This window comes from Somniosus microcephalus, chromosome 4, assembly GCF_052327205.1.
Source record: "Somniosus microcephalus isolate GS21.2 chromosome 4, FLI_Smic_1.0, whole genome shotgun sequence".
NCBI lineage: Eukaryota > Metazoa > Chordata > Chondrichthyes > Squaliformes > Somniosidae > Somniosus > Somniosus microcephalus.
In genome coordinates this window covers 195979439-195992267 of record NC_140990.1, presented here as the reverse complement: position 1 = coordinate 195992267, position 12829 = coordinate 195979439, and the positions used below count along the sequence as shown (strand labels likewise).

General features: G+C 44.1%; 1 protein-coding gene across 12 annotated transcripts in view; it reads right to left on the bottom strand.

Annotated features, from left to right (window-relative positions):
- The window catches only part of vps8 (VPS8 subunit of CORVET complex), a 957961-nt gene that overhangs the window by 541063 nt on the left and 404069 nt on the right, over positions 1–12829 (bottom strand). For all 12 annotated transcript variants that reach the window (XM_085985671.1, XM_085985669.1, XM_085985662.1 and 9 more), the window contains 2 exons: positions 8115–8204; positions 2531–2570 (listed from right to left, as the gene is read on the bottom strand). In XM_085985671.1, the coding sequence (XP_085841797.1) occupies positions 2531–2570; positions 8115–8204 (130 nt within the window). The remainder of the gene's footprint in view (positions 1–2530; positions 2571–8114; positions 8205–12829) is intronic.

Sequence of the window (12829 nt, the reverse complement as noted above, 5' to 3'; positions counted from 1 at the left end):
CGGAGTTGGACTGGGGTGGACAAATGTAAGAAGTCACACAACACCAGGTTATAGTCCAACAGCTTTATTTGAAATCACAAGCTTTCGGAGCGCTGCTCCTTCGTCAGGTGAAGTGGAGAAATGCATAAAGACACAGCTTATATAGTCAGAGTGCATCTCTGTAGAAACTTGATGTCTGTGTCGATATGCGCGATCTTCTTGGAGATCCTCTCCACTTTGAGCCGGCAGTTCCGCACCCATGAGGACAGCCTCAACCGAGATCTTGGGTTCATGTCCCGCTACATGTAACCCCACCTGACGCAGGGTCATCCAGACTCGAGTCGACATTGGCTTGTTCTCTCTACACAGATGCGGCCGGACCTGCTGTGATTTCCAGCAAAAAAAATGTTTTTTGTCTGTTTTTTTGTTTTTCATACAGACCCCAGCATCTGCAATATTTGACCCCTTGTGACCCCACCTCATTGTTCTTTGATGTAATGTTTTCCTGACTGACCTGTTTGGACACCATTCACACCTTTGATTGCTGTGATTATCTCTCTGCCGAGGTGTGATAAATGGCAGTTGGAAACATTACCTGTAAACATCTGACATGATTCTCTGACTATATAAGCTGTGTCTTTATGCATTTCTCCACTTCACCTGACGAAGGAGCAGCGCTCCGAAAGCTTGTGATTTCAAATAAAGCTGTTGGACTATAACCTGGTGTTGTGTGACTTCTTACATCATATCTGTTAGTGAGAACAACTGACAAGGACTGTAAATAAAGCAACAATTCAAGATAGTCTGGCTTCCAGCTTGAGGGATCACTGTAGTGAGTAACATTGTCTGAGGTACAGGGAGGTTGGAGAAAATTTGCTGAATTGTATTGGTTTTTTGTATACTTCTACGCAATGTCTTGTCTATACACCTCATTAGAATTATCTATCCTGACTCACTTATTTGTCACAGTTCTCTGCGTACTTTGGTCAGCTCTGCTGTTCTTCAAAGCTCAAGTCCATTTACGTACCAAGAAGTGGTGAATAAACATGCGCACCTTAGTGCAATGCTACCAGATGCAAAGTTGATAACTGCTTCTTGGCACTGCATTGATGCCTGAGTTTAATAGGATGCAGCTTTATCACAATATTGCTTCATCACAATACTGCTTCATCAGGCCAAAGGGAAATTCAGCTCATCACTGAGACTAGCTGTGCTGTTGTTTTCCGTGAAAGACTTTTTCTTTTTCCCTGCAAATATTTCATATGATGCATAAGTATTACCAGCTAGCAAACACCATTGCAAATAATTCATATGCGTTAGGATTGTCATGCACAGCCATAATCTCTCCGATCCCCACGATAGCAATCTGAATTTCGCTGAAGGTTTAATCATAGAAATTTAAGGCACAGAAGGAGGCCATTTAGCCCATTGAGATGTGATGCGTGAATATTTGAATATATAAGAAAATACTTGAAAGAAAAATAAATTTGTTTGGTGCATGATGAATACTTGGCTCAGGACAATAGGCATAACAGATATACACGGAGGTGGAGTAGAATCGATGACACCAGCATTTGGTGCATTACAGGACTGTAGTTATCTTAAAGCACAAGCCCCATGTTAACACAAACTCTATGGGGGTGAAATTGGGTGCCTTTGCGCCTCCCGTTAGCGCCCCCGGGGGCGCAAATGGCTTTGGGACCGGGCGCGGCGCTGACATCAACTCCCGCTATAGTCGGCGGGAGTTTAGCAGCAGCACTACGGCAATGTGCCTCGATCTCTTTCGCCTGGAGATCGTGATGCCATCCCTGTGCATATCGCCCCGGACTCGAAATTGACTTCCACCCCCTGCAGCAGCAGCACCGGTTGAAAACACCGACAGATGCAGGAGGCATGAATCAGACGGCCAGCCGTTTCGGGGGCGATGATTAAAGGCGAGGTGGCCGAGGTAAGTAAAAAAAACTTACCTGTCCTGTTCTAGTTTTTTTCGCTGGTTCCTGCCCGCGATCGACCAGCCTGGCATTCTGCTCGAGAGCCGGGCTGATCGCACGGGATCGTGGCTGCCTTGGTGGTCCAGGTAGGTACTTTTTAAATTGCAGAGCTTGCAGCGATGGCCCTTCCCTTTAAGGGAGGGAAGGAGCCTTTGAACGCGGCAGCGCTGCACGGCCCAGTGTGTAGCGCTGCTGAAGTCTCTGCCCCACTCTCTGACGTCAGCGCCCCAAGAAGGAAGTGGAGTGCTTGATTTAGTGCTCCACTTCCCTCTTGGGGCGCTAAAACTCGCAGTCGCCGGCGCTAAATTTAGCACCCCAAAATGGTTGATACCGAATTTTTCCCTCCATGACCCAGAAAGTGTGACACGTGGTTAACTTTGACTTGGTCAGAAACCGGATTTGAGAGTTGTATATAGCCCCTACAGTCTATAGGGTCAGCTGTTAATACAAAACATCAAAATTACAATCTGTCAGCTTCAGCTATAAATATTCAGATTCAGCAATTTTAAAACTGCCAATGACAAAATAATACTGCACGTGTGTTAAAAATTGTTACTTACTTGCACCATCTGTAAACAAAGACAGCTTGTGTTTCAAAATCTAAAAAAAGAAAATGTTTGATTACTCGCTAGCACTGATTGTCGTGGTATAACTGCAGCTGGTGCATAATATATTGTTAAACTTTAAGTTTTGAGTAGAAAAAAAACCTCGCAGCTTGATTAGGCATGTCCTTGAAAACAGTTTTTGTTTGTCTCACTCAAATTGGCCCCTAAAGGCAAAATTCCTTTCTTGCATCACCTTGAATCAAAGGTGGTTGGCTTTCCAAGTGAACTGTGCCTCTTTCTGTAAAGCAGGGACGTCTAGAAATTAGTGAGACGTCCCCTGCAAAGCAAGAAGTTACAATCAAAAGTGATTCATCTTTTACTGCTTCTTGGCTGTGATTTGCTGGCTCTTGTCTGAATAGCTTTCCACACATGTCCTCTTAGCAGCTTGTATTTGCATAGCCCTTAAATGTAGAAAAACATCACAAGGCACTATGTAAATCTACTATGTAAAAAGCAATCAAAAAAATGGATACCAAAAGCTTGGTCAAAGAGGTGGGTTTTAAGGAGGGTCTTTAAGGGGGAGAAGGTGGTGGAGGGGGTTAGGGATGGAAACTCCATAGTATGGACCCTAAACAGTTGAAGGCAGAGACAGCAGTGGTGGGACAAAAGAAGGAGGGGATGCACAAGAGACCAGAGTTGGAGGAAGAGAGAGGTTGGTTGCTTAGGAGGTTACAGAGATAGGGAAGGACAAGGCCAGGAATGAATTTAAACACAATGAAGATGATTTTAAATTTGAGACATTGGGGACCGGGAGTCAATGTAGGTCAGCAGAGAGAAGGGGATGGGTAAGCGGGATAAGTTATGAACAGCAGAGTTTTAGATGAGCTGAAGGTTGTGAAGGGTGGAAGGTGAGCAGCAAGCCTGCAGAGCATTGAAATAGGCAGTTATGAAGGTGACAAAGTCATGGAAGATGGTACACGCGATGTTACGGAGGTAGAGGTCTAGGCAGTTGGCAGTTTCAAACTGCAGTTCTAAGTGACGTGGGGGAAGAATTTATTCCAAGGAGTGGGTGCAGAAGGAAGTGGGGCTGGAAGGAGGCAACAGTTGTAGGTGGTGAAAGATATAAGGTGTCAGGGATGGCCATGTATGTGATCATGAGATGGCAAGGTCAAGGAGATGGTTAATATGGGTAGGAGAGTTTATATGGAGGGAGAGGCGAGGGACGACAGGGTAGTGAAATCAGAGGAGACTGGGCAAGGAGAGTAGAAATGGAGAATTAAATTACCAAGGATGAATTGACGCTCAGTGTAGAGGCCAAGGGAGAATATCTCTGAGAAACTCAAGAGGGGCTTGGGGGGGGGGGGGGGGGGAAGAGATATAGACAAGAAGGATATTGAAGGAGAGGCGAGAGGTGTGGAACAAGGTGAGGTGCTCAAAGGAGTAGAAGGTACTAAAGGAGTCAGGGGAGAAACCATGGTGTGATTTAGTGCTAAGGGCCAAATTATCACCAGGGCAGTTGAAAGATTTTGGACTTTTCAATATGGCCTTTTAATACCTGTTTTTAAGTAAGACTAAACTGATGGACTAGAAACCCTGGATTACTTGGTAACAGAGCAGAATTAGGTTCAACTTGGCTAAAATCATAGTGCATGATGGTCTTTGCTGACTGTCCATGATGTTTGGTTAAAAGTATGTGTCTGGAGCCTTAGGAGTCCTTTGTAGGGCTCACACTAGGCCAGAACAGTCATCAAGAAATGCTGTACTTTCAAAGGATATTATCTTCTAACAATTTAAAGATAAAACAGCGAGATGCAGGACTCTGGAAACTGTGACAAACTGTCAGGTTGTTCTTCCAGCAACATGAGGGTATAAAAGCAGCCATTCTACTGTGATTTCTAGGGAACACAAGAAGTTGGCGTTGAACAATTAATTCCCTAAAGAAGGATTGATCACTCTTGCTTCCGAGTTGTACAATCTCGTAACGTCGTAAGCATCTTTAACTGTAAAACTATTGGGCTGTATATTCCGATCCCTACGGGGGTGTACGCGCTGTATACACACCCATAGGGACATCAGAAATGCCAGTTTCAGGCATGACAAGCGCATGCGCTGAAAACCGGTATTTCCAATCTGTCAAGAATGATCTTGACAGATCGGACGTCTGCCCGAGAGAAGGGCCTCTGCGGGCGGATAGTTCCACTTTCTGGAAAACCTCCGCCCGCAGAAAACCCTTAGAAATCTTACGCCTGGTAAAAGCAGCGTAAGGCCTGCTTTTACCAGCATAAGAGTTAAAAAAAAAAAAATTTCATTTATCATTTAAAAATACTTTTTTAAAAAAAGTTTATTTTTAGCCCCGTAAAAAACTTTATTTTCTTTAAATTAAATGTTAAAATATTTCAACTCATTTAAAAAATGTGATAAAAAAAAATGTATTTAATGTTTTACAGTGTTTTTGGGGCAATCTCCATTCATATATTTTACAGGTCTATCTGTCAAGTGTATGAAGGGAGATTCCCTTCTCTTATTGGCTCTCCATGGCCCATGTGATCCCAAGGGCGCTTGCGAACCACATGCGCCTCTGGGATACGTGGGCTCTGCACACTTCGAGTTGGAGAGGCCCAGGAACATAAGTATACGCACTTTGGGAGCCCTCAGGTAAGTCCGTAGATTTTTTCCAGATTGGAGGCCTCCGCACGCAGGAAGCCTCCGATCGGAAAATATGGGCCATTGTGTATTAATGTCAATAAAACCAATTATTTAGGGAAGAATTTCAGTCTCGGTTGATTCTTAGCTCTCACACCCTAAAAAGTATAAAGTAAACCTACACAGTTTTAGTGGGGCAGGTGTTGGAAAGTAAAGACAGGCGGGGAGGCTTCAGTAAGAGGCAAGGTGACGCCACCCGTGAGCTAAGTTTCAGTTCAAAGCCAGGATGTTAATGCAATCATCCATAATAAGGTCATGGAGGGCAACAGCTTTATTTGTGAGCGAACAGACATTATGGAGGGAAATGTGAATAGGGCTGGTGATTGTTTATCCGCTGGAAGAGTCAAAGGGGGCAATGGAGGATGGGGTGAGTGGGAAGGGAAGGAGAGTGCCAAGGATTGCCCCGGCAGGCAAGTTGGACAGGAAGGTCAGCGAGAGAAGGATGAGGCAGTTGTGGTTTGCTGTTTGTAAGGAGGCAGCGACGAGTGCCTCGATGGGCCCTTCGGAGAATCCCAAAAGGCATGAAGTGTGACTCCATCCTTGGATGATGGCAGGAGAATAGGAAGGCAGAGAAATAGTGCTCGATTGCGGTAGAGATTATGTGTGTGCGGGAAAGTACCTGATGCGGGGGGCGGGGGGGTGTGGTTGGCGGGGAAATCAAAGGCACCATGACTGGGTGACAAGAACAGCCCAAGATGGGACAAGAGGAAATAAACAATTTAAGGGAGAGAGAACATAAGAATTAGGAGGAGTAGGCCACACGGCCCCTCGAGCCTGCTCCGCCATTCAATAAGGTCATGGTGGATCTTCGACCTCAACTCCACTTTCCCACCCGATCCCCATATCCCTTGAATCCCCATGAGTCCAAAAATCTATCTATCTCAGCCTTGAATATACTCAATGACTTAGCAGCCACAGCCGTGTTTCCTACATTACAACAGTGACTCCACTTCAAAAGTACTTCATTGGCTGTAAAGCGCTTTGAGACGTCCGGTGGTCGTGAAAGGCGCTATATAAATGCAAGTCTTTCTTTTTCTTTCTATGTGGCACCTTATCGAATGCCTTTGGGAAATCCAAATATGCTACATCCACTGGTTCCCCTTTATCTACCCTGCTAGTTACATTCTCAAAAAACTCTGAACATGATTTCCCTTTCTTAAAACCATGTTGACTTTGCCTAATCATATTATGACTTTCTAAGTGCCCTGTTACCAATTCCTTAATAATGGATTCCAGCATTTTCCCAACAACTGATGTCAGGCTAACTGGCCTGTAGTTCCCTGTTTTCTCTCTCCCTCCTTTCTTGAATAGCGGGGTTACATTTGCTATCTTCCAATCCGCTGGGACTGCTCTAGAATCTAGGGAATTTTGGAAGATCACAACCAATGCATCCACCTCTTTTAGAACCCTAGGATGCAGGCCACTAGGTCCAGGGGATTTGTCGGCTTTTAGTCCCATTAGTTTCTCAAGTACTTTTTCCTCTGCTGATATTAATTACTTTAAGTTCCTCGCTCTTATTAGCCCCTTGGTTCCCCACTATTTTTGGTATGCTTTTTGTGTCTTCTACTATGAAGACAGATACAAAATATTTGTTTAAAGTCTCTGCCATTTCCTTATTCCCCCATCTGGTCTCAGCCACTAAAGGACCAATGCTGACTTTTGCTACTTTCTTCCTTTTCACATACTTGTAGAAGCTCTTACAATCTATTTTTATATTTCTTGCTAATTTACTCTCATATTCAATTTTCTCCCTTATCAGCAATTTTTTGGTCATCCTTTGCTGCTTTCTAAAGATTTCCAAATTCTCAGGCTTACTACTATTCTTCACACCATTATAAGCCTCTTTTTGTAATCTAATATTATCCTTAACTTCTTTACTTAGCCACGGATGGATCACTTTTCCCTTAGGAGTTTTTATTTGTCAATGGAATGTATATTCATTGAGAATTTTGGAATATTTCTTTAAATGTGTGCCACTATTTCTTTAAATGTTTGCCACATTTGTAGCAATGGGCTTGGGTCCAGATAGGCAGCTAAAATGCGCACGCAAATGGACACAGAAGGAATTCAAGTTTCACAGGCATGGCAGAGATTAGGTCATAAACAGAGGACAGGGAGATAATATGGGAAAGACCAAAGTTACAGTCTGGGGTCCAGTGTGGTATCAAGTTTAATTGTAGATAGGGTGGAGTCATCTTGGAGCACTGATGAACGAGTATCCAGGTTCGGAGATAATTGTGGAGAGGGAGTGCATCAAGGAGCAGTTCGAGAGGCAGAGTAGCAATGAGTTCGCTGTTGGAAGTTGTTCATTGGAATCAGAGGGCCAAACAAGAATGGAAAGACAATAATGAGACAGCAGAGGTTGATCTAAGTGGTCTAGCAGAGGTGTGTGATAGCCTTAAGTGTTAGCAGTGTGCACCAGCAGGTCCAGTTTACCAGCAGAGGACCTCATCACACGTAGAACAGACTCACCTAGCCAGTCAGAGCACAGCATTTGATTTTTTTTTGTGGATTGGGGATGGGGACAGAGAAAAAGAAAGCTCCTATCCTGAAGTAGCATTATTATTGTTATAAATGAAAACACTTGTGTTCCTTTTGAAGAAAAATGGTTTCAGAAAGCCAAGTCTCCCGATGTAAAGAGGTAAAAGATCTGGCCCCTCCTCCCAAAATAAAAACTGAATGTAACATTCCAAGTGCTACTTCTGCTTTTGGAAGGGCAAAAATAATATAAACCTCCAAGAAATTAAAGGGCTCAAAATATAAACATTCCTCTCACTTTTAATGCAATAAAAACTGATCTTTAAAATTAAATACCAATGACTGACTCTAATTTGTCAACCCGTTGAAAAATTGCACAGATTTGAGAAAAATTCTGGTTAACATGTAACATTTATACCTCAAGCAGGACTAAAAAGGCACCATGCACGTCCCCCTTCTTCTCCAGTAAGTAGGCCGAGGCTTCATGGAGCTTATGCTTCTCTGTAATCTAAGTATTAAATACATGTCAAGTTAAAATTCCAGCAACAGGTTACATGCAAAGAAAACCTCTACATAATTACATTTATAAATTGTTGCTGAATTGCTGTACTCAGACTCACAGATCAAGTACAGTGCACTTAGATGCTAAATAAAGCTTACTCTACCCTGCCTCAACGCCGTGCTTTAAACCCAGTTTCAGAAAGGCACTTCTTATGGGAACAGTGTCAATTTTCGGACTTCCCAAATGAGCTATACTTGTGAACTGAGTAAGAGTCCCAGTTTATGCCAAACTGAGGACAGTTCCGTATTATGGGGCATGATCAATGACAGTTGGAATGAAAAAGCTTCCAGCTCATTTCACTTAGAGCCCTTAAAGCCAGCAGAGAAAGCAATCTTGCATTCCATCAGGTGGAGCTGGATTCAAACCCAGGCCCTGGAGGTAAACATAAAATGTGTTAATTTACTGTGTCAAGACAAAGCATTGTTGTCTATGGTGCAGTATATTATTTGCTTTTGTACATATAGGGTTAAAACTAGGTTCAATTACAGTAATGACTCAGTATGACGGCTGCACATCAGTATAGAAACAGGGACGAAAAGGGACATTTTCAACTTCCCGGTCTGGGTGGTAACCTGGTGAAGTGGATGCCTGTCCACTGTAAAACCTGATTTTCAAACCATTGAGTCATCATGGGATGAAATTCAGGTAGGTTCTACAGTGGGTGGGCAATCCACTCCACTAGGTAACTGCCTAGACAGCGAAGTTGAAAATGACCCTGAGTATTCGTGGTATAGTACAGGAAGGCATTGACATGCAACTTAATGTGAGCACCAGAGCTCTATAGCATACATCTATGTTACCCATAAAGAGAAACACTTGGATGCCACTGCCTTAGGTGGTTCATTTACTGAGATGCCACTGTAAAGACAACTAGTGACAAACTTAAATAAAAATAACCAAGACTGCACAACAAGTATCCTCTGTTATAACCTGCATGATGTAAAAGAGAACGTGAAATAATATATATTCTGTGTGCCTCTTTCTATTAACTGTTACACAGGTGCAACAAAACTCACTGCTTTGTATCTAGTGGACAAAAAAATCCATGTTAAAAGTAAGAGAATTTCCAATGACTAAGCTGCAGTCTTATCACCACTAAGTGGAGAACAGGCACACTATTCCTGACAATGACACTCTTATTCACATTCAAGTGTGTTGCTTAAATGCAAACACAATTACATGATACGTTACCTTATCAATACAGTGGAAGACTTGTAGATATGTACAATAATCAGGACTGAGAGATAAATAAACTCAGATATACATACAGAAAGGTCATCATAATAAGAACATAAAACTGGACCTGGATAATTTTCTGCTGTAACAATATTCCCAAAAACTAGCTTACAATATATAAAGGGCATTCCAATTTCTTGTTGTAGCAAGGGAACTAAGACTTGATAGGTCTCTAGCTCAAGATCATGTGACTCAATCAAGAGAGCCTCCCATTTCTGTCTGCCATGACATCCATGGTCAAAATTAAATCAACTATTAGAAACTAAAGCCCCCCATGAATTCCAACTCTATGGGCTTGAATTTCACAGGGCCATGGAGGCGGGAATGGAGGCGTGTGGGGTGTTAAAATTGCAAAATTGGCGGGAGGGCCCAACCCCACCTCCATGCATCCACCGCAATTAAAAACTTCGAGTCCATAAATGGACCAGCAAAATCAATGTGCACCCTTTGCCATGGAGATGAGGGCCACTCCCATGGATGTAGAGGGGCTTGTGGTGGGGCGTTTTGGACCTTCTGGCATCCTGTACAGCTCTTGGTCATCTCTTCAATTTCTCTATCGATTCCCGGCCACCACACAAACGCTCTGGCTAAGTTCTTCATTTTTACCCCTCCCAGATGACCCTCATGAAGCTCATTGAGCACTCTATCCTTCAATTTGGGTGGAATTACTACTCTGGATCCACACATCAAGGTTCCTCTGCACACTGACAGCTGTTCTCTTCTCGGTGAGAATGCTGGCAGCAGTGGTTCGCCATGTGCTGGCCATCCCTTCACCGTTAAATCATATGACCCGACACTCTCCAGGGTCTTTCATGTTTCCTTTTCTATGTTTCCATTCGTCACAGGGAGACATTCGACTATGGTCGAGTGGAATATCTCCACTGGATCCACTGCAAGTTCTTCTTCCACCGTCGGCAACGGTAGGCGCGACAATCCATCAGCATTCCCATGCTGTTTAGTTCCTTTGTACTCAATGTCATATTGGTGTGCCCCTAGGAAAAGGGACCACCTCTGTAGCCGTTGCGCTGTCATTATCGGTACGCCCTTCTGAGGGTTGAAAATGGAGACAAGAGGTTGATGATCAGTAAGTAGAGTAAATTTCTGACCGTGCAGGTAGTGATTGAACTTCTTCACCCCCCACACCAGGCTGAGGGCCTCTCCGTCAATCTGGGCGTAGTTACGCTCGGCTGAAGTTAACGAGCGTGACGCAAAAGCTATCGGCCTCTCCGAACCATCAAGGAATTTATGTGACAGTACCGCCCCAATGCTGTAGGGAGACGCATCACACGCCAGTCTTATCGGTAGTGATGGGTTGTAGTGAGCCAATACTTCTCTTGAAGTGATTAGGTCCTTACTCTTCTGAAAGGCCCGCTTACATTCATCGCTCCATTTCCATGCTACTCCCGTTTGTAGTAGAGCGTTCAGTGGGTGCAGAATTGTGGACAAATTCGGCAAAAACTTATGGTAGTAATTCACCAATCCGAGGAATGACCTCAGTTGCGACACATTTTCAGGCGCTGGAGCCTTAACTACCGCTTCAAATTTTGTCAGGGGACTTATGTAACCCCTCTTCATCAATCACGTGGCCACAATACGATATCTGTTTCTTAAAAAACTCGCACTTGTGGCGATTGGCCCGTAGCCCATGTTCACGTAGTCTAGTGAGCACCTGTTCTAGGTTGGCAAGGTGTTCACTGTCATCTTCACCTGTCACTAGGATGTCGTCCAAGTAACACTGAGTCCCCGGAATTCCTTGCAGGACTTGTTCCATCGCTCTTTGCCATATCGCCGGAGCTGATGCTACTCCGAATACCAGTCGATTATACTGGTAAAGACCTTTGTGAGTGTTTATCGTGAGATACTTCCTGGAGGACTCTTCAACCTCCATCTGCAAATACGCTTGTGCTAAGTCAATTTTTGTAAAACGCTTCCCTCCAGATAGAGGCGAAGATATCTTCTATCCTTGGAAGAGGATATTGTACTGTGTGAAGGACTGGGTTCACAGTCATCTTGAAGTCCCCACAGATGCGAACCTTCCTTGGCTCCTCAGACTTATTGTTTAACGTTTTCTTCATGACAGGAACGATGGGTGTTGCCCACTCGCTTCAGTCTACCTTAGATAACACGCCCGCATGCTCCAAATTCTCCAGCTCTGCCTCGACGGCTGGGCGAATTGCATATGGCACCGGTCTTGCTTTGAAAAACTTGGGAATTGCATTCTCTTCTATTTTTATCGAGGCGGTTACGCCTTTAAGAGTTCCCAGTTCTTGTTGAAATACCTTTTTGGCGTTAGCTAAGATTGTTGACAATCGTCCAGGAGTGACGTCGTCATCCTTTTTACCAGCCACCGTCAGTGCCTGAATGGAGTGCCAGTCTAAACTTATCTTTCTGATCCATTCACGTCCCAATAACGGTGGTCCACCATCTTGCAGTATGTACAGATACAATTTCTGTCTTTCCTTGCCGTTGTATTCGACAGGCACCCTTATTTTTCCTCTGGGGTATACTTTTTGCCCCGTATACGTCTTCAAGACAATGGATGTCTCTTTCAAGGGTATGTGTGAGAATAGCCGCTCGTAGTCTCGTCGATTCATGACGGTTAGAGCTGATCCTGTATCCAATTCCATTTTGACTTGGGACCCTGCTATCGTGAGGGTGACCCAAATGGTTCGGTGATCCTCTTTTGCGATTACGTTGTGAAGTTTGAAACAGCTTAGTCTCTTGTTCCCGGATTCACTATCACTCATCTGGTCTTCGGAACTACTGTCCGTCATCTTTTGTACTTTCCTGTACGGTTCCTTAGTAACCTTTTTGTTGTCGTCGGTCTTCTTCCCAGACCTGCAAACTCGTGCAATGTGTCCCATCTTTCCGCATTGCCTGCATATTTTGTCCTTGGACCAGCAGTCCTTCTGGTCATGGTTTGTTCTGCCGCAGCGATAACATTTTGCAAATCCCCGTGTCATTTCGTGGGTGCCGTATTCCTGTGGCTTTTGCTGTATTTCCGCAGCTCCCCTTGTTGCTGCTTCGTACGATACTGCCACGCTGAAAGCCTTATCTAGCGTCAGCTCTTTCTCTGAGAGTAACCTCTTCTGGGTTCCTTCACTCAGGAGTCCACAGACAAATTTGCCCCGTAGGGTATCTGCCAGTCCTGCTCCGAACTGGCAGTGCTTTGATAGCTTGCGTAGTTCCGTAAGGTAATCAGCTTTGCTCTCATCTTTATGCTGATTTCTCCTGTGGAATTTAAATCTTTCTGCTATCAGCAGCGGTGTAGAATTTAGGTGTTCCTGTAGGATAGCAACAATTTCGTTAAAACTCTTCACCTTCGGTTTGGCTGG